This window comes from Lissotriton helveticus, chromosome 9 (assembly GCF_964261635.1).
Source record: "Lissotriton helveticus chromosome 9, aLisHel1.1, whole genome shotgun sequence".
In the NCBI taxonomy this organism is placed as follows: domain Eukaryota; kingdom Metazoa; phylum Chordata; class Amphibia; order Caudata; family Salamandridae; genus Lissotriton; species Lissotriton helveticus.
This window is the reverse complement of record NC_136070.1, coordinates 545,950,779-545,975,703: the sequence shown is the minus strand read 5'-3', so window position 1 is coordinate 545,975,703 and position 24,925 is coordinate 545,950,779. Positions and strand designations below refer to the sequence as shown.

The 24,925-nt window shown below is 45.4% G+C and overlaps 1 protein-coding gene across 1 annotated transcript in view; it reads left to right on the top strand.

Annotated features, from left to right (window-relative positions):
* LOC144781528 (solute carrier family 22 member 20-like) overlaps positions 1-24,925 on the top strand; it is a 160,373-nt gene that overhangs the window by 43,845 nt on the left and 91,603 nt on the right. Inside the window, exon 3 of the mRNA XM_078660427.1 lies at positions 17,196-17,299. Coding sequence (XP_078516553.1) covers positions 17,196-17,299 — 104 coding nt within the window. The remainder of the gene's footprint in view (positions 1-17,195; positions 17,300-24,925) is intronic.

Here is a 24,925-nt window from a genome sequence, read left to right as displayed (position 1 = left end):
ATGTCTGTGTAATCTAGAGAATCTGTCTGATGTGTTGTGGACCCTTCGATTCACAAATTTCATTGTGCACTTTTTAAGCTTTTTTTGCATTGATGCCGAATAAAGATTGAAATGAAAAGAAATTCATACAACCATCTGTTTTTGGTACCAGTCGTGTGATAACCAGCAGTGAGAGTTAATCCTTGAGATTTATCCCAATAGGCGGAAAATATAAAAGTGTAGAAACCTGTGCGTGAAGTGCCAAAGAATAGTTCATTTTGTATTTAAAAAGATAATGTAAGTTGATGCCCTTAAAATGAGTTCATAGAGTCATCTGCACAGCCACGCCACGTTTCCCAAGTCCAAATGTGATGTGCTGCTCCAGTCCAGTTCATTGTCTTTGAATTCTGGAAGTTCTAGTCTTGTGTATTCCATTTTAAAACAGCACCACAATTCATAGAATTCAAAGAAAAAAAACCTGGACTGGACCAGCACATCAAGCATGGACCTGGTAAACGTGGCAGCTATGTCAGCTCTTTGTACCCAGTGGCAGCTCGTCCACTTAGGCAGGGGAGCATCGCCCCACTGCTTTTCAGCAGAGGAAGGAAAAATAAAATGATAATAACTGAAAGTTATTAGCATTTTTTTATTTCCTGTTGCAGGCGTGGCAGCTTTGCCAGGTGGGATGGGGCGTGGCTGCTCTGCTGACAGAGCAGTTGAGGGGAGGAGTGGTGTGCACTCCCTAAAGTGTGCATGAATGTTTGGCCGACCAAACATACATGCGCACTTAGCATGTGAATGTACGTCGTTACAACGCATGCTATTACAACGCATGCCTTTACGACGCAACTTTTACAACGCAAGTCGTTACAACGACTTGCGTTGGGGGTCGCCGGATAGTGAATAGTTTAATTTACTATTCTTACTCCAGTCCCCGTGGATAGTAGGGAAGGTGTTGGATAGTAAATTAAAACTATTCCCTATCCTAGAGCGCCCCCCAGCGGAAGTCGTTGTAATGACTTGCGTTGTAATGGTTGCATCGTAAAGGTACTTCGTTGTAAAAGTTGCGTTGTAAATGCTGTTCCCCTTAGCATGTTCTCCAACCAGGCTGCATTACAGCCTGGGTGAAGAACATGCCCAGACTCCCTGTCTCCGTCTGAGCACCGTGGTTTGGCGCTCAAACCAATCACAATGCTGCAATGCAGCATTGTGATTGGCTACGGGGAGCCTCAGCCTGGGTGCTTCCTGTGCCTTGTTCTGGCCAGAGGAGAGACGTGATGAGGAGGACACGGCGAGGGGGTGAGTTGAATTTAAGTTTTTTATTTACCCTCCTGCCTCCCTGCACCACCCTGCCACCACCGATCCATGCCGGCCACCACTGTTTGTATCAGAAAGACAGATGGTATGGAATGGTAGCTATGCTTAGTCTATCTTGCGAGTAGCCTGTCTACACTGTTCATGAATTTAATCCATCTAGTCATCACTTGAAGATGATCTTCTTGCAAAAAAAATGGTAATGGTGTGGTGATCATGATGGATGCCAAACCTACTGAAGGCAAGGCGTAGCCACATTCTGCACTCTTTGATTTGAGAAGAAGCACACAGCATGTGAGTTTCCTGTTGCATCATGCACAAACAGCATTCATGCGAAAGTGAGAGTTCTGCCTATGCTGGGCTTATTTTTATGAAAGTTGATTTCTCTGACAAAAAATACGTTTGTTTTGCCTGTTTGTTGAGCATGTTCTTTGAAGAGATGAATGGAAGGTCGGATTCCCACAGACCATCTCTCCTTAGGCAAGGTTCAGAAAGACTGTCCATGAGGTCAGGGCTGGCTTTAGCTCTGGTGGCACCCAGTGCAACAATATGTTTTGGTTACCTCCACAAATACCTCCTTCAAAGCAAATCAAATTAGGTGCTTGTTAAGCGCAACTACTCACCCGTAAGGGTCTCAAGGCACTGGGGGATGGGGGGGTCGCAGGTTCCAGTCCATCAAGGAGGGGGTCTTTCAAAGAGCCAGGTTTTGAGGTTTCTTGCGAGGTATACACCCGTTACAACGGATCTTTTACTCCGCAGACCCATTACAACGCGACCATTACTCCGCATACCATTACAACGCATTGCGCTGGGGGGCGCTCTAGGATAGGGAATAAGTATAATTTACTATCCAACACCTTCCCTAGGGTCCACGGGGACTGGAGTTAGAATAGTAAATTATACTTACCACTATCCAGCGCCCCAAGGCGCTATGCGTTGTAACGGTATGCGGAGTAAAAGTCGCGTTGTAATGGTCTGCGGAGTAAAAGTATGCGTTATAACGTCATACATCCTTCTTGCGAAGATGGGGAGCGATGTTATCTGTCTGAGGTGGAGCAGAAGGTCTTTCCAGGCTCTGGCTGCTCGGAAGGAGAAGGAGCGGCCTCCCGATCTGGTCTTTCTGGTGTGGGGGACCACGGCGTAGGAGAGCTGGGCTGATCGTAGGGTCCTTTGGGGTGCGCGGAATTTGAGTTGGCTGTTCAGGTATGCTGGTCCGGTGTCATGGAGGGCCTTGTGAGCGTGGGTTAGCGTCTTGAAGGTGACTCTAGCTTCAATGAGGAGCCAGTGGAGTGTGTGCAGGTGCTGGGGGATGTGGCAGTGTCTTGGCAGGTTGAGGACCAGTCTTGCAGCAGCGTTGTTGATGTTCTGTAGCTTGCGGTGAGCTTTTTGTTTATTCCGGCATAGAGTCCGTTGCCGCAGTTGAGCCTGCTGGTGACCATGGCGTGAGTGACGGTCTTTCTGTGTTCGAGGGGGATCCATTTGAAGGTCTTACGTAGGAGGCGGCGGGTGTGGATGCAGGAGGATGAGACGGAGTTGATCTGGCGGTCCATTTTGAGCTCTGAGTCCAGGATGATTCCCAGGTTGCGTGCGTGGTCTGTGGGGGTGGGCGGGCTTCCGAGGGCAAGGGGCCACCAGGTGGTTTGGGCCCACGATGAGTACTTTCGTTTTGTTGGTGTTTAGTTGTAGGCAGCTGTTTTTCAATCATTTGGCGACGGCTTCTATCCCTTCTCAAAAGTTGTGTCTGGTTAGTTGGATATGGAGAGGATGAGTTGGGTGTCATCTGCTTATGACACAATGTTGAGTCCATAAGTTCTGACGATGGGGTTGAGCGGAGCCATGTAGACGTTGAAGAGCGTAGGGCTGAGGGATGACCCCTGGGGGACTACACAGGTGGTAGGTGTAGGGTTCAAGAGGAAAGGGGGAGTCTGACTCGCTGCATTCTTCCAGAGAAGAAGGAGCGGATCCAGTCGAGGGCCTTGTCTTGGCTCCCTGTGTCATGGAGTCTGCGTATTAGGGTGCGCTGAGAGACTGTGTCGAACTCTGCTGAGAGGTCAAGGAGGATGAGGGCTGCTGTTTCTCCTTTGTCCAGTAAAGTGCGGATGTTGTCTGTTGCGGTGAGGAGGGCGGTTTCCGTACTGAGTTTTTTTCTTAAGCCGGATTGGGAGGAGTCGGGGATGTTGTGCTCTTCGATGAATGTGGCGAGTTGGCTGTTGATGGCTTACTCAATGAGGAGGATGCATTGCAGGGTCTTTGGTTCGGTTGTATTCTTGCTGGCGGGTTGCGCTGGGTCCGTGGCCTTGGTGGTGCTGCAGGTGTGCCGGCAGCGGTCACAGCTGAAGGGTCTGTGGGTGTTGGCTGCAGATGCTAGCTTGCAGTTGTTGTTGCGGCCTGGGTTAAAAGCGTGGAGTGCCCCTAGGTGATAGCGTTGGCGGTGCAGAGATCCAGGGTTCCTGTCGCTGGTCGCAGTCGGGTCACGGACAGGCGCAGACTGGCTTGCCTTTGGCGAGCCGGTGGCGCAACCATTGCGCGGCCACCATTAAGTAGGGGTCAGGGAGGGCTGGACAGCTGGGAGGTGGGAGCAGGGAGGGGAGCTGGATTGGGCTGGTCGCACTGGTTGTGCTGGGGAAAGGGACGCAGGGGCAGTAGTGGCGGGGAAAAACGGGCTGAAAAAGGCAAAAGGAAAAAATGCAAAAAGAGAGAGAAACTTGCAAATAAGGCAGCAAAAGTGCAAGAAAGAGTGGAGGAAAGACACAGAGGGCACAGAAGGACAGTGAAAGGGGGAGATTGAAATGAGTGTAAAAAACGAGTGAAAAACAAAGAAAATACACAGAAGGAGAGTGAAGGGGGAGCTTGAAATGAGGGGAAAACAACAAAAAATGGAGGAAAGACCCAGAAGGAGAGTGAAGGGGGAGATAGAAGTGAGAATCCCTCACTACCACCCTCCTACAGTACTCCTCATCTATCCATAGTCACTCTCTAACATGCATTTAATTTGTTTTATAGTGCTACTCATACCAATGTGGGGTGCCAGAGCACGTTACATCACACACACATTATAAAGAGACAATGAATCATTTGTGTTGGAATCACGTCATCCATACTAGTAGGCAGTAATATTTGCCTTCTTCTGTTTCCACACCCTCAAGGTGCTGCCTTCAGATAGCTTCCGCACAACACCTGTCGAACCATCGCCCAATCCCTAATCGCTAGCAAAATGGACTACAGAAACACACTTTATGTCGGCATCATCGCATGGCCCCCCAAAAGACTCAAGGTCTTTCGGAAGGCAGTGGCCAGACATACTCAAATTCCCATCCCACACCCACATAGCCACCCACCTCAAAGATCTCCATTGGATCCTCATTCACAAAGCACCCTTTTCAAATTGCTCACACACACTTACAAAGCACTGCACAACCAAACAGCCACATATCTGAATGGCTGCATCAACTTCCACACACCTACCAAACACATCTTCGGTCTGTCAGCCTGCTGCTAGCGGGTGTCCCTCACATTTGAACAGCCAGTGCTGGAGGCTGGCCCTTCTTGTACTTCGCTCCTAAAGCCTTGATCAACCCCCTCGCACATTGGCGCTGCCAGCTTCAGATTTAGAATTTTTTTTTAAATGAAAGCCTGGTTCTTTCAATAGGCCCCAGGCAGAACAGGACCCCTTTCTCCAGGTGCCAAGATATCCTTCTGAGTGATATGCTTGTGTTCAGAATACACATAACATAACATAACAATCAATGGAGGCATCAGACTTCTCTTAAAACTTGCTGGGAAGGTATAGTACTATCAGTTTCTCCAACAACCTGTTAGAGACTGTTGCCAGGATTCAATTCTCTCTTGTACTACTGACACATGGTAGAGTGGATAAGGATTGTAATGGGGCTGGTAGTCAGGTGAAAGCATTGGCCATAAACTGTAAATACTCAATAGATCCAGGGTGTCATCTCCCTTTTCATTGTAGGATTTCTTTTGATAAGCGCTAGACACACAGAAAGCTGGCTCTAATTGCATGTACAGGGAGAGCTGAGAGAAATGACAAGCACAGATGTTATAAGCTACCAAATCGATCCAAATGTCCATCGCATGAACATTTCACCTGTACACGTGACGGTGTCTTCTTTGCTTAAAAACATATTGATCAGTTAAAAATGTTGTAATGAGGAGCAGAGAGGCACAGGGCCACCCTACAAGGGGCTTTCAACCATACAGCTGCAGTCTTTCTACTGTTTTTCAGGACACCTTTCTCTCTATCATCCTGCATTAGGAATGGGGACCTCAACAGGAGTTGAAAGTTACCTCTTCTCTGGAAGAAGAGCAGCAGCATCTGGCTCTGCACAGTCAAGAGTGCATGCACATTTGGCACCCATTCACCAAAACTGTGGCACTGAGAGTAGAGATTTGTTTTGTTTTACTCAGACTCCTTCCATCCAATCATTAATCAGAAATGATTTGAAAAGGAGCTTGAGCAACCAACTGTACAGAGCGGTTTCACCTGGCTATGGTGCATCCATACTTACCTCGCTGTGCTGTAAAGATTTTAAGTAATCGCACAGTTAATAAAGTTACTTACTTACTTACTTACTTACTTACCTGGCTATGGCTGGGGTGCTCACCATTAAGGCTCTAACTAGATCTAACTTGAAGTTGCCTGTCCTGCTTACTTGAGACTTCACACTAGGCCACCATGATGCACAAGGCTCTCACTAATTTGCTCATGCTCTCTGTTTTTTCAAAGATGTTGGTTATTTTACAGCATATTGTGTTTTCTCTCACTTAGTCTCCCTACCAATTTGTGTTCCTCTCTCTGTCTACTGCCCCTTAACCCCCTCATGTGCCCTGCTTGTCATGCATGTAATGTATTTTAAAATGATATGCCAATGTGAATGTTTGAAAGTCTGACACACACAGACCCCCAATGTTACTGACCAAGCTACCCCCTCTGTTTGTACCCTGCTACACTGAACAGACCTTTCAGCAGGACCACTGGCACATTGGGCAGTGCTCAAATATGTGTGCAGTACCTTTGCCACAATGAGCAGCCAAGCCACATTTGGTGACCCAGCACATTGGGAAGCTCAGATACCAATGAGCAGTTACTGTGGCTTATTAAGCAGGTAGATGGCCTGGCCTATTGATCAGCCAGAAGACATTGAGCAGCCCTGGCACACTCAACAGATCTGGCATATTGATTATTCGCCCTGGCACACTGAGAGATGGGGATCCTTGGCAAGGAGTCAGGTTTTATGGGCGTTTGAAATTGATTCTATCCATTTGTGGCTGTAGTGCATGTGGTACCTGGTGAGGGCGATGAGCTGAGGTTTGGACACCTGACTAAAAGATATGCTGAAAATAAAAAGGAATGTATCAATTTAAGCAAGTACTGTAGATGAAGCTATAATGCTTATTCATATGGGTTGCATGGTGCTGCTCCTGGGTGTACTACTCCGAGTATATACTATGCAGAGGCATTTTTGTACTTACTGCAATCAAGAGAGTCCAAATAACTTTTGGCAAAGGCAATTGACCAACCTTTCAGTACCTAGCCATAAAGATTCAAAGAAGGCGACCCAAGCTTATGCACACTCATGCGATACAGAAAAGGGGGTGGTGATGAACAGAGTGTCTGAATTAAGCAGACCACTCTTACCCAGTCCAAAGATCAGGGCTTGATCCATCACCGTTATTTATCTCACTGCCCCATCCCAGCTCAGAACCTGGCTATATGCAAATTAGTCTGTCCCTGGCCCAGTGCATCATGGGAACAGGGCAGACCAAACTACCAAGCCAATTCTTCACCAGAAAGGAGACAAGCTACCGGGGACCGGTTTCTGGCATTTCAGCCTCTTCGGCCCGGCTTGCTTGAATCCTGATGGAGCAGTGAGAAAGGGACTCATGTCTGAGTATACCCTGCCACACCTATAGTGGCCAAAAACGATACAGAAAAGGGGGTGGTGATGAACAGAGTGTCTGAATTAAGCAGACCACTCTTACCCAGTCCAAAGATCAGGGCTTGATCCATCACCGTTATTTATCTCACTGCCCCATCCCAGCTCAGAACCTGGCTATATGCAAATTAGTCTGTCCCTGGCCCAGTGCATCATGGGAACAGGGCAGACCAAACTACCAAGCCAATTCTTCACCAGAAAGGAGACAAGCTACCGGGGACCGGTTTCTGGCATTTCAGCCTCTTCGGCCCGGCTTGCTTGAATCCTGATGGAGCAGTGAGAAAGGGACTCATGTCTGAGTATACCCTGCCACACCTATAGTGGCCAAAAACGATACAGAAAAGGGGGTGGTGATGAACAGAGTGTCTGAATTAAGCAGACCACTCTTACCCAGTCCAAAGATCAGGGCTTGATCCATCACCGTTATTTATCTCACTGCCCCATCCCAGCTCAGAACCTGGCTATATGCAAATTAGTCTGTCCCTGGCCCAGTGCATCATGGGAACAGGGCAGACCAAACTACCAAGCCAATTCTTCACCAGAAAGGAGACAAGCTACCGGGGACCGGTTTCTGGCATTTCAGCCTCTTCGGCCCGGCTTGCTTGAATCCTGATGGAGCAGTGAGAAAGGGACTCATGTCTGAGTATACCCTGCCACACCTATAGTGGCCAAAAACGATACAGAAAAGGGGGTGGTGATGAACAGAGTGTCTGAATTAAGCAGACCACTCTTACCCAGTCCAAAGATCAGGGCTTGATCCATCACCGTTATTTATCTCACTGCCCCATCCCAGCTCAGAACCTGGCTATATGCAAATTAGTCTGTCCCTGGCCCAGTGCATCATGGGAACAGGGCAGACCAAACTACCAAGCCAATTCTTCACCAGAAAGGAGACAAGCTACCGGGGACCGGTTTCTGGCATTTCAGCCTCTTCGGCCCGGCTTGCTTGAATCCTGATGGAGCAGTGAGAAAGGGACTCATGTCTGAGTATACCCTGCCACACCTATAGTGGCCAAAAACGATACAGAAAAGGGGGTGGTGATGAACAGAGTGTCTGAATTAAGCAGACCACTCTTACCCAGTCCAAAGATCAGGGCTTGATCCATCACCGTTATTTATCTCACTGCCCCATCCCAGCTCAGAACCTGGCTATATGCAAATTAGTCTGTCCCTGGCCCAGTGCATCATGGGAACAGGGCAGACCAAACTACCAAGCCAATTCTTCACCAGAAAGGAGACAAGCTACCGGGGACCGGTTTCTGGCATTTCAGCCTCTTCGGCCCGGCTTGCTTGAATCCTGATGGAGCAGTGAGAAAGGGACTCATGTCTGAGTATACCCTGCCACACCTATAGTGGCCAAAAACGATACAGAAAAGGGGGTGGTGATGAACAGAGTGTCTGAATTAAGCAGACCACTCTTACCCAGTCCAAAGATCAGGGCTTGATCCATCACCGTTATTTATCTCACTGCCCCATCCCAGCTCAGAACCTGGCTATATGCAAATTAGTCTGTCCCTGGCCCAGTGCATCATGGGAACAGGGCAGACCAAACTACCAAGCCAATTCTTCACCAGAAAGGAGACAAGCTACCGGGGACCGGTTTCTGGCATTTCAGCCTCTTCGGCCCGGCTTGCTTGAATCCTGATGGAGCAGTGAGAAAGGGACTCATGTCTGAGTATACCCTGCCACACCTATAGTGGCCAAAAACGATACAGAAAAGGGGGTGGTGATGAACAGAGTGTCTGAATTAAGCAGACCACTCTTACCCAGTCCAAAGATCAGGGCTTGATCCATCACCGTTATTTATCTCACTGCCCCATCCCAGCTCAGAACCTGGCTATATGCAAATTAGTCTGTCCCTGGCCCAGTGCATCATGGGAACAGGGCAGACCAAACTACCAAGCCAATTCTTCACCAGAAAGGAGACAAGCTACCGGGGACCGGTTTCTGGCATTTTAGCCTCTTCGGCCCGGCTTGCTTGAATCCTGATGGAGCAGTGAGAAAGGGACTCATGTCTGAGTATACCCTGCCACACCTATAGTGGCCAAAAACGATACAGAAAAGGGGGTGGTGATGAACAGAGTGTCTGAATTAAGCAGACCACTCTTACCCAGTCCAAAGATCAGGGCTTGATCCATCACCGTTATTTATCTCACTGCCCCATCCCAGCTCAGAACCTGGCTATATGCAAATTAGTCTGTCCCTGGCCCAGTGCATCATGGGAACAGGGCAGACCAAACTACCAAGCCAATTCTTCACCAGAAAGGAGACAAGCTACCGGGGACCGGTTTCTGGCATTTCAGCCTCTTCGGCCCGGCTTGCTTGAATCCTGATGGAGCAGTGAGAAAGGGACTCATGTCTGAGTATACCCTGCCACACCTATAGTGGCCAAAAACAATACAGAAAAGGGGGTGGTGATGAACAGAGTGTCTGAATTAAGCAGACCACTCTTACCCAGTCCAAAGATCAGGGCTTGATCCATCACCGTTATTTATCTCACTGCCCCATCCCAGCTCAGAACCTGGCTATATGCAAATTAGTCTGTCCCTGGCCCAGTGCATCATGGGAACAGGGCAGACCAAACTACCAAGCCAATTCTTCACCAGAAAGGAGACAAGCTACCGGGGACCGGTTTCTGGCATTTCAGCCTCTTCGGCCCGGCTTGCTTGAATCCTGATGGAGCAGTGAGAAAGGGACTCATGTCTGAGTATACCCTGCCACACCTATAGTGGCCAAAAACGATACAGAAAAGGGGGTGGTGATGAACAGAGTGTCTGAATTAAGCAGACCACTCTTACCCAGTCCAAAGATCAGGGCTTGATCCATCACCGTTATTTATCTCACTGCCCCATCCCAGCTCAGAACCTGGCTATATGCAAATTAGTCTGTCCCTGGCCCAGTGCATCATGGGAACAGGGCAGACCAAACTACCAAGCCAATTCTTCACCAGAAAGGAGACAAGCTACCGGGGACCGGTTTCTGGCATTTCAGCCTCTTCGGCCCGGCTTGCTTGAATCCTGATGGAGCAGTGAGAAAGGGACTCATGTCTGAGTATACCCTGCCACACCTATAGTGGCCAAAAACGATACAGAAAAGGGGGTGGTGATGAACAGAGTGTCTGAATTAAGCAGACCACTCTTACCCAGTCCAAAGATCAGGGCTTGATCCATCACCGTTATTTATCTCACTGCCCCATCCCAGCTCAGAACCTGGCTATATGCAAATTAGTCTGTCCCTGGCCCAGTGCATCATGGGAACAGGGCAGACCAAACTACCAAGCCAATTCTTCACCAGAAAGGAGACAAGCTACCGGGGACCGGTTTCTGGCATTTCAGCCTCTTCGGCCCGGCTTGCTTGAATCCTGATGGAGCAGTGAGAAAGGGACTCATGTCTGAGTATACCCTGCCACACCTATAGTGGCCAAAAACGATACAGAAAAGGGGGGGGTGATGAACAGAGTGTCTGAATTAAGCAGACCACTCTTACCCAGTCCAAAGATCAGGGCTTGATCCATCACCGTTATTTATCTCACTGCCCCATCCCAGCTCAGAACCTGGCTATATGCAAATTAGTCTGTCCCTGGCCCAGTGCATCATGGGAACAGGGCAGACCAAACTACCAAGCCAATTCTTCACCAGAAAGGAGACAAGCTACCGGGGACCGGTTTCTGGCATTTCAGCCTCTTCGGCCCGGCTTGCTTGAAATGGCAGAAACCGGTCCCCGGAAGCTTGTTTCCTTCCCAGTGTAAGAATTGGCTTTTGTAGTCTGGTCTGCCCTGTTCCCATGATGCACTGGGCCAGGGACAGACTAATTTGCATACAGCCAGGTTCTGAAACTGGGATGGTGCAATGAGCTAAAAAACGGTGTTGGATCTAGCTCTGATCTCTTGACTGGGTGAGAGTACTCTGCTTAATTCAGAGACTCTGTCCATCACCACCCCTTGTTGTAAATAATTTTGTCCACCCTAAGCGTGGAAGGGTATACTCAGATGTGAGTCCCTTGCTCATTGCACCATCAGGATTCAAGCAAGCCGGGCCGAAGACGCCTGAAATGGCAGAAACCGGTCCCCGGAAGCTTGTTTCCTTCCCAGTGTAAGAATTGGCTTTTGTAGTCTGGTCTGCCCTGTTCCCATGATGCACTGGGCCAGGGACAGACTAATTTGCATACAGCCAGGTTCTGAAACTGGGATGGTGCAATGAGCTAAAAAACGGTGTTGGATCTAGCTCTGATCTCTTGACTGGGTGAGAGTACTCTGCTTAATTCAGAGACTCTGTCCATCACCACCCCTTGTTGTAAATAATTTTGTCCACCCTAAGCGTGGAAGGGTATACTCAGATGTGAGTCCCTTGCTCATTGCACCATCAGGATTCAAGCAAGCCGGGCCGAAGACGCCTGAAATGGCAGAAACCGGTCCCCGGAAGCTTGTTTCCTTCCCAGTGTAAGAATTGGCTTTTGTAGTCTGGTCTGCCCTGTTCCCATGATGCACTGGGCCAGGGACAGACTAATTTGCATACAGCCAGGTTCTGAAACTGGGATGGTGCAATGAGCTAAAAAACGGTGTTGGATCTAGCTCTGATCTCTTGACTGGGTGAGAGTACTCTGCTTAATTCAGAGACTCTGTCCATCACCACCCCTTGTTGTAAATAATTTTGTCCACCCTAAGCGTGGAAGGGTATACTCAGATGTGAGTCCCTTGCTCATTGCACCATCAGGATTCAAGCAAGCCGGGCCGAAGACGCCTGAAATGGCAGAAACCGGTCCCCGGAAGCTTTTTTCCTTCCCAGTGTAAGAATTGGCTTTTGTAGTCTGGTCTGCCCTGTTCCCATGATGCACTGGGCCAGGGACAGACTAATTTGCATACAGCCAGGTTCTGAAACTGGGATGGTGCAATGAGCTAAAAAACGGTGTTGGATCTAGCTCTGATCTCTTGACTGGGTGAGAGTACTCTGCTTAATTCAGAGACTCTGTCCATCACCACCCCTTGTTGTAAATAATTTTGTCCACCCTAAGCGTGGAAGGGTATACTCAGATGTGAGTCCCTTGCTCATTGCACCATCAGGATTCAAGCAAGCCGGGCCGAAGACGCCTGAAATGGCAGAAACCGGTCCCCGGAAGCTTTTTTCCTTCCCAGTGTAAGAATTGGCTTTTGTAGTCTGGTCTGCCCTGTTCCCATGATGCACTGGGCCAGGGACAGACTAATTTGCATACAGCCAGGTTCTGAAACTGGGATGGTGCAATGAGCTAAAAAACGGTGTTGGATCTAGCTCTGATCTCTTGACTGGGTGAGAGTACTCTGCTTAATTCAGAGACTCTGTCCATCACCACCCCTTGTTGTAAATATGCACACTCATGCATCATGGAATGGTTTTGTCATTAAGTATAAGAGCAACCATCTCATCCTCTCACGTTGGCCTAAGGTATGTGCACCCAGATATGCACACAAAAGTGACAGCCGTGCAATGTTTTTTGTTGCACTTTAACATTGGGTTTTCTTCCAAGATGGCTCATGCCCGTTTTGGAAAGGTAAAATAATGAAGTATGTGTGGGATGCAATGCACTTCAAGACACGCGAGGGTCTCAATAGCTGTATGTATGGTGCTTCTGGATCCTCACAAAGCAAGTAAATAAACATATAAATAAGTGAATCAATAAATAACAAACATTAAACAAAAAGAAAAAACATTGTCCTATGAGCCCTGGCACTCAACTGCACTATTTTCTCTGTTGACTGGGCTGGCTTTAGCACTGGTGGCGCCCTGTGCGACAATGTTTGTTGGCGCCCCCCACAGACTCCCTCACTACCACCCTTTAACAGTGACAGTATAGTTTAAGAGTGCTTGGTCTGGAGAAGCACAGTTTCAGAATTTAAAACATAGCCCCATGGTAGGGGGTTACATTTAAATAATACGTTTTTTAACCGAAATGAACCCTTTTCGAAACATTAAAAAAATGAAAGACCGAGGAAAAAAATCATAATTCTCTAATCCATATCTTGCAGTATTCATGCAGCTCTTTGATTAATTAGCTGACTGTTCCATGTTGGGATTTTAACATCTACACTGCTAGTAACAAAAGGATCTCTCTGACAAAAGCACTGACCTATTTAAACTATATGCTCTTTGTGAGCTGCATGGTTCTCTGCAGTAGGCATCTTAACCCCGTGTGCTACCATACAATAAGTTAAAACTTTCACTTGACAAAACTTCTTCTCTCTCAAGGAAGAACATTAATCATTGGAGTTATCTTGACATGTTTATTGTTGTATGAAAATTGTTGTATCAAAATTGCTGGAGGGCAGCAATGCAGCAGTAAGTGCTTTTAAAACCATAAAATACTTCCTAACATGGCGCCCCCTCGCAGAGTCAGCACCCGGTGTGGTGGCACCAGTCATACCGCCCTAGAGCCGGCCCTGTCTGTGGATGCACAGCAAAATGCCGTCCCTAACACAGGCGTTGACCAATGGCTAGAGAGGACTTACCCATTGCCTTATACTTTATGCTGTGGTGGGCAGATGTAATGTCTGATTTAAAAATTAACATACCAATGAATGGAGAGCGCCTACCAAAACTTCCTATATGTAGGTATACTTTTTAAAGAAACAAGTCTAGTGAGACAGCTAAGACAGAATCAAAGGCCAGAGCTGAAAAGGTGATTGCAGTGAAAGTCTAGAGGCTCAGTGGACTTATGCATCCATTACAAGAATTTGCGTTTGACCACCTGGTCACATGGTCAAATTTGGATGGTTCCATTTAGTCTTTCACTTTTGGGGTGAGTAACAAGAAATGTCTGTTGTTTAGTGCTCTAAGCAGTGAAATATGCTTTACCAGCAAGGCTTTCAGTTTTCCGTTTTTGCCGATTTTCACAGATAAATACAGACAGAAAACAATCCATTTCCTGTTTGTATTTATTTTTAAAAGGGGAAAAATTCAGAAAAGTGTGCTTCTTGTAAATGACTATTCTTGTTGTCCTTCATGAATTCCGACCAACTGAAATGCGGATAGACACCATGGGTATTTAAAAATAGTATCAGATTTCCTTAAATACAGGCATATGTTAACATATACGTGTATATAATGCCAATGGTTACATGTCGATGAAGTTTTTTGTAAGATTTGTCTGCTTAATTTGCCAAACAGTGAAAGGCATCAAGGTATGAGTGCATGTTTATCAGTTAACTAAATGTAAAAATATACCAAATTACGACTCCATTTATTCTCAAATTATAAAACAAATATGGATAAATACCAATAAAATGGCCCAAAAATAAATATGGCTACATACAGATGAAAATGTAAAAAAAAAAAAAGCCATAAAACCGGGAGCCATATTTGCAAGCGTACCGGTTATATATTGTGCCAAAGCATGCTTCGTAACACTTAAGTGACCACCAAATTGCTGTTTCTGGATCTTTTATATAATGATGAGCTCTGGCATACCTCGCAGCCTAGACATTTATTCAGCACTCAATACAACACAGTGCAACACAGATATCTTGAAGGACTTCCATTGGCACATTGAGCAGTCCTGATCTCTTCTTTTGAGGTGGGTGGGTGGGGGTGGGGGGAGAGAGCGCTTCACAGGGCCCTGACACCCAGGTTATTGTTGCCACCAGATCACTATTTCATCGTCCTGCCTGGTCACTATAAGACATGTAAAACATTATAATAAGCTGAAAACATAGAGATAGACAAACTATAAATATTTGATGTTTAAGGGAAACAGAGGCAGAGCTGCCATGAACATACACATCGCTGGCCTTCTCCCAGGGAAAGGTGGTATCCTATCCTATGGTAACCCTATAAAAGAGAGGTGACGAGCTCCACTACAGCGGGGCCACCTACGTGGACTGGTGCTATTTGCAATTGGGGTGGCACTTGTTGTCTGAGGCTGTAGCTCTGGAATATGTAGGCTATCCGTTCCATTTTAATACATGGAGCTAGCTGGTTTGGTGACAAAGCTGTGACGTGAGTTTCATCTTTGTACGTGCCTGGATGTGCTAATTAGTACATAATGCTTTCTGTTGATGCATACCTGGCACCTCCACATTGTGCATGGCTGCTAATTGGGTATTGCCGCTCGCCCAGCCTTAGCTAACATCATGGTCTGTCCTCAAATATGCCTTTCTTAAAAGTCTACTTTCTGACACTATCTAATGTTTTTTTTATTAACAAATTTAATTTGATTTTGACAAAGGAAATACAAATAATTCAAAAAATCATGAAGAAAAGCAAAGTTCTTATGTTCAGTCTCAGTTCACACCCTCTCCCACCCATTGCCCACCGCAAATCAAACCATATTAAAAGACTACGGGCCTGATGTAGATATTGGCGGATGGGTTACTCAGTCACAACAGCAACATATAGTCCGTCCCCCGAAATATAAATCCCTTTATATCCTATTGGATTTATATTTCGGCGAACTGGTTATCCGTCACCGTTGTGACAGAGTAACCCAAATTCTGAGTTCTAAATCAGGCCCAAAGAATCCAGCATTGATGACAACCCAAGTACTACCACCATTTACCCTACATTTTAGAGAATTTCTTTGGACATCCCCAGGCAATCTAGATTGGTTCCCCCTGCTTGGCACACCAGTCCATGACAGCACGCCATTGCTTTAACTTCTGAGGATCTGGTTGGTTCAAGGATTGTGCTATGTCTCTTTTGGCCACCAGGGTCGCCAATCCCACCAGAGCTCTATCACCCCGGGATGTCCCTAAAACATACATTATTCACAACAGTGCCACGTTTGGAGTTGCTTGGAACGAGGTGTCCAGGATTGCTGAGACGGCAGTGGTAATCCGTGACCAATATTGAGGAATCTGCGGGCATTGGCAAACCACATAAATGTAGTCTGCTGTCAGAGATTGAAAGGATACCTGTGTAACCCAGTCTCTGTGGAGTCATGTAAGTTTGGTGAAGGTAGTGCAACTGGATTAAATGCAGACAGACTGTGATTGATAGCTCCCTGGGAGCCGTACATGCCTTCTGCCACCCAGCCTCATTCAGCTCCCCAATCCACCTATTTAACATTTTTAATGGCTGCTACCACTGCTTCCTTAGGGCTCAAATGGTGGCTAACATAACTGCTAGTTTCATATTGCTTGTCTGACATTTCTATGGTTTCAGTTAGCATATGAATGACGTTCTAATGTCAAATGTGAGAACATCAAAGCAATAACCAGCATTTTAGTGGCTCTGTGAATTTTCTGTCACTGTATCCTGGCATAGCACACTGCGATGAACATATGTTTAAGACAAGACAGTCCTGGCTTTGCTAATGCTTGTCAGCAGTGTAGGCTCAATAAGTAGTGACAATGATTTTGTTGTGAATAATTAGAATTTAAAACGTTCCAGTTCTGAACATATTAGACCATGAAATGAAAATTGACCAGCCAGTAGAAGGGATAGTGGTCTTTGGAGTTATGGAATACCTCACTCACTCCTGTCCTTCCTTTTACACCCCTTTTCTCTGCAGTTTCTCACTCTGTTAGCTACTTAGACGCTTTATCTCCTCACATCTTTTGGAAATCTTCCATCTGCATCTCACACTTCATCTTCTTCTACTTAACCACTGTCTTTTATCTCTTTCTGCATTTCTTCCTTGTATTATGCCCTGAGAGCGCACACACACACTCTCTCGCCCTCTTTTTCTCTATCTCTTTCTGCTCACCTGTAAACACAGTAATATTTCAATAGCTGTATACATCTTTCTCACTCCTTCACATAAAATGGTAATTACAACTGTCTCTTGTGAGGTAATCGGTCTGTGCTCTCTACAGAAAGAAACCGATTGGATGAGAGAGCAGTCAGACCAGTTGCATAGTGTGCATGGGACCTAAATCTGGACATACCCAACCCACTTTGGGTGTCACAGTGTAGTATACAAAAATGTCTTGTATACTCATCTCTCTCTCCCACCCCCTCCCTCTCTTTTTCTTTCTCTTAGTGGGACCTAGTTTGTGAACATCGCCAGATGAGGCAAGTGGCACAGACCATTTACATGGCAGGGGTTATGGTCGGAGCCATCGTCTTTGGCAGTGCTTCGGACAGGTAAGTAGTGTCAGAGATCATTCAACTAGAGAGCTGGTCTAGGTACAAGTCTGTAGGAATACTAACTTTACTACTCCTAAATGCCTTTTGTGAATACCGAAAGTCGCAAAGTTAGGATTTTGTCTCAGATTACTTCTGTGAATAGGTCCCTGTGTTTTCTGCCTATGTACCTCCATTGCATTTATATATATGCATATATTCATACATTTCAGTAAACATTTCGTTTTTATAAAACATATGCTGCATTTAGTATTGATTTCGTATGGATTGCACATGTATAACATAACATTTGCTTTATAATAGTTTGAGAGCACATCAATTATTGACATATGCAGTCGTATGATTTATAACATACAATAGAATTCATAATTGGTGCAATAGGATTGATATTCTTGCGTTTACATCATTTTGCCAAAGGCCAGTCCTTTCCAAAATAATCATAAAAGTGTATTTAAGTTAGGTATGGACAAGTAGTAGGCAGAGATGAATCTTTGATGTCCTGGGAGACTTGAGGGACAACTTGGGTCTTGCAAGCTGTAGCTGTAAATTTGCATTTACTGCCACTATTTATTTGTTTTATAGCTGCACATTATCTGCACTAGGCTAAGATGTTGATTTTAATAAAGTTTTAAAATACAGCCATAGTGTGGATTCTGGTGCGTCACCATTGATGCTGAAAGGCGATCTGGAGCTCACTAATAGCAAATAACCTATAAGTCTCACAGGACTGATCACTTTCCTGAACGCACCATCCTCAGCTAATATGCAGATGGAACATAGGTTACAGTCCAACAGGTTTTCTGTCTTTGCCAGAGGCTCTGGAAAACCTAATCACGGGTCATATTTTTCATGAACTGCAAATAAAGTATAAAAATAACTTTTGTCAAAATATTATACATTTTAAATAAAGTTTACCTGTTACTGTTGGTGGGCTTTTTCAAATAAATAATAACTTTTATATATTTCCTTAAACTTTCAGATTGGGAGAGCTCAGTATGGGGGTGGAGATTTCTACCTATGTGTGAAAGGTTATTAGTAGTAACTTTGCACGTGTAAATCCAGTTCTTTGAGCCTCCACCAGGGGGTGGAGGGATGTAAATCGATAGAGTGTCACTTTCGACTCAGAAATAGTAAATTGCACAAAAGTGTAGATTTACACCTAGGTGCAGAAACAGACTTCCACTGGAATACATTTACAAGTGTAAATTTGCCTTTCAGAATCTGGCCCAAAGTTCTTAAGCATGAGATGTCATAGGTTTTGTGGGGCTTAAGACAAAAATATGGGGGCATATTAGCAAGAACCTCGTTAAAATTATCGCTGTTTTAGCGGCAGGAAAAAATGGCGATAATGGGCTTGCTGGTATGTCTTATAGAATTCCAATAGAAGCCCAGGTTAGATGTCCTGCACATCTAACCTAGACTTCTATTGGAATTCTATAACGCATATTAGCAAGCCCATTATCGCCGTTGTAGCGGCAGTTTCCTGCCGCTAAAACGGCGATCATTTTAACGAGGTTCTTGCTAATATGCCCCATGGTTTTACTTCCTGCCTTTCTGATCGTAAATTACTCCACACCTCTTTTCAACTCTCTGCCCCCTCAGATGCTCTTTCCACAAGATCCCCTCTCCAACGAAGACACAAACTGTTAATATTAAGCCCAGTGCTTAATTGAAATGAAGAAAAAAATTCAGGGACCCAAAGCATTTTCTTAAGAGCCCAATACCAGCACTGCCGAAAGCAACAGTTGCTGAGTACCAAATCTGCCCTGTCTTGATGCTACTCCATGCCTCTTTCTTCCACCACACTACACCTCCAGTATTTTTATCTCACTCCTGCTGTTTTTTCATCCCTTCTTTCTCTCTTTGTTTCTATTTTCCTAGCTTTCTCTTCATTCTTATTTCTTCTGGGTTCTCTCTCTTGCTCTGGATGAAAGTCTGGGGATGAAAAAGAGGCATATTCCCCAGAAAAGAGTGCTGGTGTCCCCACACCTCCAGCCACCTGCAACTAACGTTCTTTAAATACTGGATTGGACTGCTAATTATATGAAACTTTTTTCAAGACTGTGCACTTGTGACAGCTCCAATCGTACAGTGGCTGATCAAATTATGGGGCATATTACCAACAACTAGCGATAATTATCGCTATGTTGGTTTAGCGGCGATATTTTTATCGCCGAGCTGCGGCGATTTTTATCGCTTAGGAGCACCTTGATATTATCAAGGTTTATCTCCTAAGTGATAAAAATCGGCCGAAATGCATGAATATCGCTGAAAGGTCCGCGATATTCATGCATAACCGAGCTAATGCTCTTAGCCATGTTATCCACCTACCATTGGATAACATGGCTAAGAACTGCTATGGGGCAGGTGTTAGCTTTTGGAGATATTTGCTCTTAGCGCGAATATCTCCAAAAGTTGGTAATAGGAGATAGCGATGTTTGAGACTGTTTCCAGTCGCTAACATCTTGGCACGCCCACTGTGCATGTCATTAGTGATAAATATCACTGACATGCAAAGCGGGGCCCAAGATGGTCGCTATCTCCTACTAGCTGTCGCTAACTGGTGTTAGCGACAGCTAGGTAATAGGGAGATAATTTTATCTAAGCTTTCTTGGCTTTTAAAGCCAAAAAAAAGCGGAGATAAAACCCCTTGATAATATGCCCCTATATTCCTCTGATGTAATACTTCTATAAGGCAGTCTGTTGCTCCCAGGGGGCGAGGGTTCCTGTTTCTTTTACCTCTTGATCAGAACTAGTGGTTTTAATACACTACTACAGGTGCAGTGTGGGGAGAAACATCTCCTATTGGGAGCCAACCTGAGGGCTTTAGACTCTGGGTGCCGGCTACAACCCCAAAATCAATAAAAATAGAAGGTCTGCACTGGCAACAGACTAGAGTACAAATGTCATTAAAACTAATCGGTCCAGACACTGACCACAAGCTAGAGGCTGGATGGTGTAAAAAATAGTGCTATACATCGACAACAAGTTAAAAAAAACATTATCTCTAAAACTGACTCTCCTTCCTGGCAGCAAGTGAGAAACACATTGTCATAAAAATGACCGCAGTACCACAGCAGCTGATGAAACACAATTGTTACTGAATTTGTGTGCTCAAGACACTTGAAGCAAACCAGAATCCTACTTTCACTAAAAACCAAGGTCTGCAGTCTAGGATCCAACCCCAACTCTCATTAAACTGAAAGCCCAGCTTATAATTGCAGGCTGGGGGTTTTAGAAGCTGGCAACAGGCCAGAACCCCCACTATCACTAATAATGAGGGCCCAGACACTGGGAACAGGTCAAAATCTTCTGTCAGTGTCGCAGGCACTGGTAGCAGAATAAGTTCACCTTAGACACTTGCAGAAAACCAGAAAGAATTCCACTGATCGTGAAACCCCACAATCTTAGATATTGGCAGCAGGGGGTAACCCCTCTATCTTTGCTACAGAGGGCCCAAGCATTACAAGTAGGCCAGAACTCCACGGTGGCCAAAACTGAGATGTCTGAATGATGGCAACTGAACACTACTGCCCTCAAAACTAGGGCGTAGACATTGCCAGCAGGCAGCATAAACCCCACTGTCATGAAAATATGACCACAGACACTGATCGCAAACCACAACCCCACTTTCACCACCACTGAAGGTGCTAGAGGACGGCAGCAAAACCCTACTGTCATCGAAACTGTAGGCGAAGAAAATAGCAGAAGGCTTGAACCCCACTATCCTGAAAACTAAGGGCTCAGACGTTAGCAGCAGGTAAAACTCTTTTATAGTTAAAAGCGAAAGCCAAAGACAGTGGTGGCCGACCAGAACCCCACAGTTATTAGTACAGAGTATTTTATGAGAGAGGAAGGCTGTGGCTGAGCAGTAAAAGGGGACCCTAGCCACATGTCTCAGACTGCCCCATCCTTTTGTGGTATGCCATTGCCCAGAAGAAGGGAGACAGGACAGAGAGTGTGCCAGTATTCAGCAGGACCACATAAGGGCTATGTGTAAAATTATTTTTTTAAAACGCTGCTATCCCATCTGCTATAGTCCAATGAATGCTGCTGATGTTGCAGAAATCCCTTCAGATGCTAATATGCTGCTGTGGGGTAAGTGCCAGTGATACATGTGTCCTCACCAAAAGGGGATCCACCAGAATATGAATGCCTACACTGTGTTTTACCTTGAACATTAAACGTTAGAAAATGAACCAATTACTTACTGTTAGTCTTTATAACCTTGAAGATAGTCCTCCTCGTCTTAGCACGTATTTATGAGGGCCCGCCTCCTGCCACGCAAACGCTACCCAAGCTTTCTTATTTTTTTTATCTTTAGTATAAAAGCACTCCCCCCATAGCTCTTCTTGTTAATACCAAAAACACATATATTTGTTTATCAGGAAGAGAAGAGGGTGGGTAACTGCTATGACGATAGGATCTATCCTAAGCGTAAAAAAGATTACTTGTAAGTAATTGGTTCATTACCCCCACTCCTGTACTCCTCGTCATAGCCATTGAGCATGAGGATGTAACAAAGCAAGAAAAACTGACAAAATTATTTGATGCAGAACATGTATTAAAGCTATTCTTTATACAGTGGCACGAAAATGGTCAGTATCAGGAGAAGACATGTCCAAATGATAGTGAATAAGAAATGGGTGTGTCATAGCCCACGTGGCTTCATGATATAATTCTTGCAGGCTACCCGCCAGCCTCAGACCATGAGGCAGCTACAGCCATCATAGAACGTGGCAAGACATTACCTGGTAATTCTAAACCCATAGAATCATGAGCCTCGGATGTAGCCTGTCTAACCCATGTGCTGAAACGGGTACCAGAAGCCTTGCGTCCCCTTGAGGCTGGAGCTTAAGTAACCAAGAGTGATTGGACATTCTGAATGGTTTGGTTTTATCCAAATAAGCCAACAGAGCTCTTTTCACATCTAAAAAAGAGGGCATGCCCTGGGAAGAATAAACTCGGAGAATGATCTCCTGACTAGCATAAAAAAGGACTGAATTTTAGACTTAAAATTAGGGTGTGGTCTCAGGATCTCCCTTTCAGGCAAGAACTTTAGGTACTGGTAAGAAATGATTAAAGATGTCAGTTCCCCAGGCGCCTTGACGAGGTGGTGGCAAGGAAGAATGCCACCTTTGCTTTTGCCAAGAAATATCAGTGTGTTCCAAGGGGTCAAAGGTATACTTCTGTAACCCATACAGAGAGAACCCAGGGTGGAAGGGGACGACAAAAGAGAAGGTGTCTTGAGCATAAACCTTTTACGGAGTTTAGGGTCCAATGGGAGAATGCTAGAAAAGGTACAACTAGAAGATCTGCAGGATTTTATAGCCGCGCATTGAGTCCCAAGATATAAGGAGAAAGTCCTTTTGCAAATCCATCTTGGAGGAAATCCAGAATCTTAAATGGATAACAGGGTCTACCCCCTTGACCAGGAACACAAATGCTTCCAAAGTTTGGCATATGATTTCAAAGTGGAGTCTTTTTCACTGTCTGAATATCACATGCCACTTTTCAGGAGCAACCAAGCTGTTGCAACCCAGACATTTCAACTTCCAAGCTGTCAAAAGTAGTTGACATACTTTAGTGACAGACAAGGTTGGATGACTCAGAGAATATTGTAGATGAAGAGGGGGTGCTACCTTTAACTACGGTAACAGCGGAAACCACTGTCTTTGTAGCCACTGTACGACACTGCTCTCCCGCTAAATCCTCTGCAGAAGGGGAAATGGAGGGAAGGCATACAACTGATCCCATGGCCAAGAGTTAGTGAGTGCATCCTCACTGCCTGTTGACAAAAGCTTTTGCCACCTGATTGTCTGTTCTGATTAGAATTGGTTTGTGTATCACCAGAGGGGCAATGGCAAGGAGAGCTCTGCCAAGGGCAGCCAGTTCCTTTCAATTCGAGGAATTATTACTCTCTAGAGGGGACCTTTCCCCCTGAACCTCTTGCTTCTTCAAAGATCCTTGCATCTGTTGTGATGATTGATGAAAGTGGTTTTAAAATATGACCCCCTACTAATAGGTTTTGGGAAGAAAACCACCACTGGAAATCGTTAACAATGAATGGAGTCACATGTATCTGTATGTTGTAATTCCGGAACAAAGGAGGAAAGTGGAGTACTAGGGGCTTGTGGCAGAACTAGGCCCAAGGAACCACCGCCATGCAGGATGATATTAGTCCCTGAATCTTCAACCTTTGCCTGGCTGAGACTCATGTCTGCCAAAGCACTTGGAGTAGATGACGTTGCAACTTGATCATTCTGGCCTCCAGCAAGAACACAGTTGCCATCATGGAATCAAAAAGTGCTCAGATGAACTGTCGCTGGTGAGCTGATCAGAAAATACATTTGTCTTTGTTCAGGAGGAGACCCAAGGAAGATAACACCTGCAGTGCCCACTGTACATCTTTCTTTGCCTTAGAAAAAGAAGATGCAGCAATTAACCAATTGTCTAGATATGGGAAGATTTACAACCCCAGTAAATGTGAATGAGCCACCACTGTGCAATTACATTCATAAAGACCCTTGAAGAGGAGGCGAGGCCGAAGGGCAACACTTGAAATTGAATATGATCCATTCCAATTGTAAAACAAAGAAAATGTTGAGCTGTGGACAGGAATGTGAAAATACATATCCTGCAGGTCTAAAGTGTCTATCCAGTCTCCTTGGGAAATTGTATAATTATTTGTTGCGACGTCACCCTCGTGAAGGAAAGGTGTTGCACAAAACTGTTGAGGAATTTTAAATCCAAGACGGGGCAAACATTGCTCTTCTGGCTTGGGACACAAAAAAAGACTGGAATAGAAACCTTTGCTGATGCTGATGCTGGTGCTCCGCGACTAGAACGACTGCCTGTTTCAGCAAGAGTGTCTGTACACCTTAGTGATTGTAACTTCCGAGGATCTTTGGCAGTGAAGTCTCAATAAATATTGGGTTCTGGAGGGTAAGTGGGAAGAAGAATTTGATAGCCTTGGAGCACAATCTGCAGCACCGATCTGTCCAAAACCAACTCTTGCCAATTTCAACAAAAGTGGTTTATTCTTCCTCCCACCACAGAGGATCGATTGTCATTTGAGAGGCTGGGGCTGTTGATGGAATAGCAACTCTGGTTGGGATTTTCCCTCCACTGTGGCTTCTAGACAACGGGCCTGGCCTTAAAAGGGCTGCTTACTTCTCAAATCTTGATGATATTTCTTCTGAATGAAAGACGTTTTGGAAGAAAAGGAATAAAATGGTTGCATGACTTTCTTTTCCTCAGCAGCCTTTTTAACCAGATCCTCAAGTTGCTTCTTGTGACTGCTCTAGTTTCCAATACTTAAGTCATGATTGATGACGTGCGATGATCAAGGCATGTTCAGGTGCTGTCACTGAAGACTGAAGAAAATCATAAGAAATATCAAAAGGAAAGTGAGCTGAAATCTCTATGTTAGCCAGGATTTCCTTAGTATCCTGTTCTTGAAGTGCATCAAACAGCAGCAGAAACCCCTTCATTAAAGTCAGAGATGAATGGGCACCAACGTGGCAGCTCTGAGTCAAACATTGAAAACTGTATAAACCCTTTTTAAGGAGGGTTGCACCTTCTTGTCAGTAGGTTCAACAATGATGCGTCCTCTGAAGCCAGAGA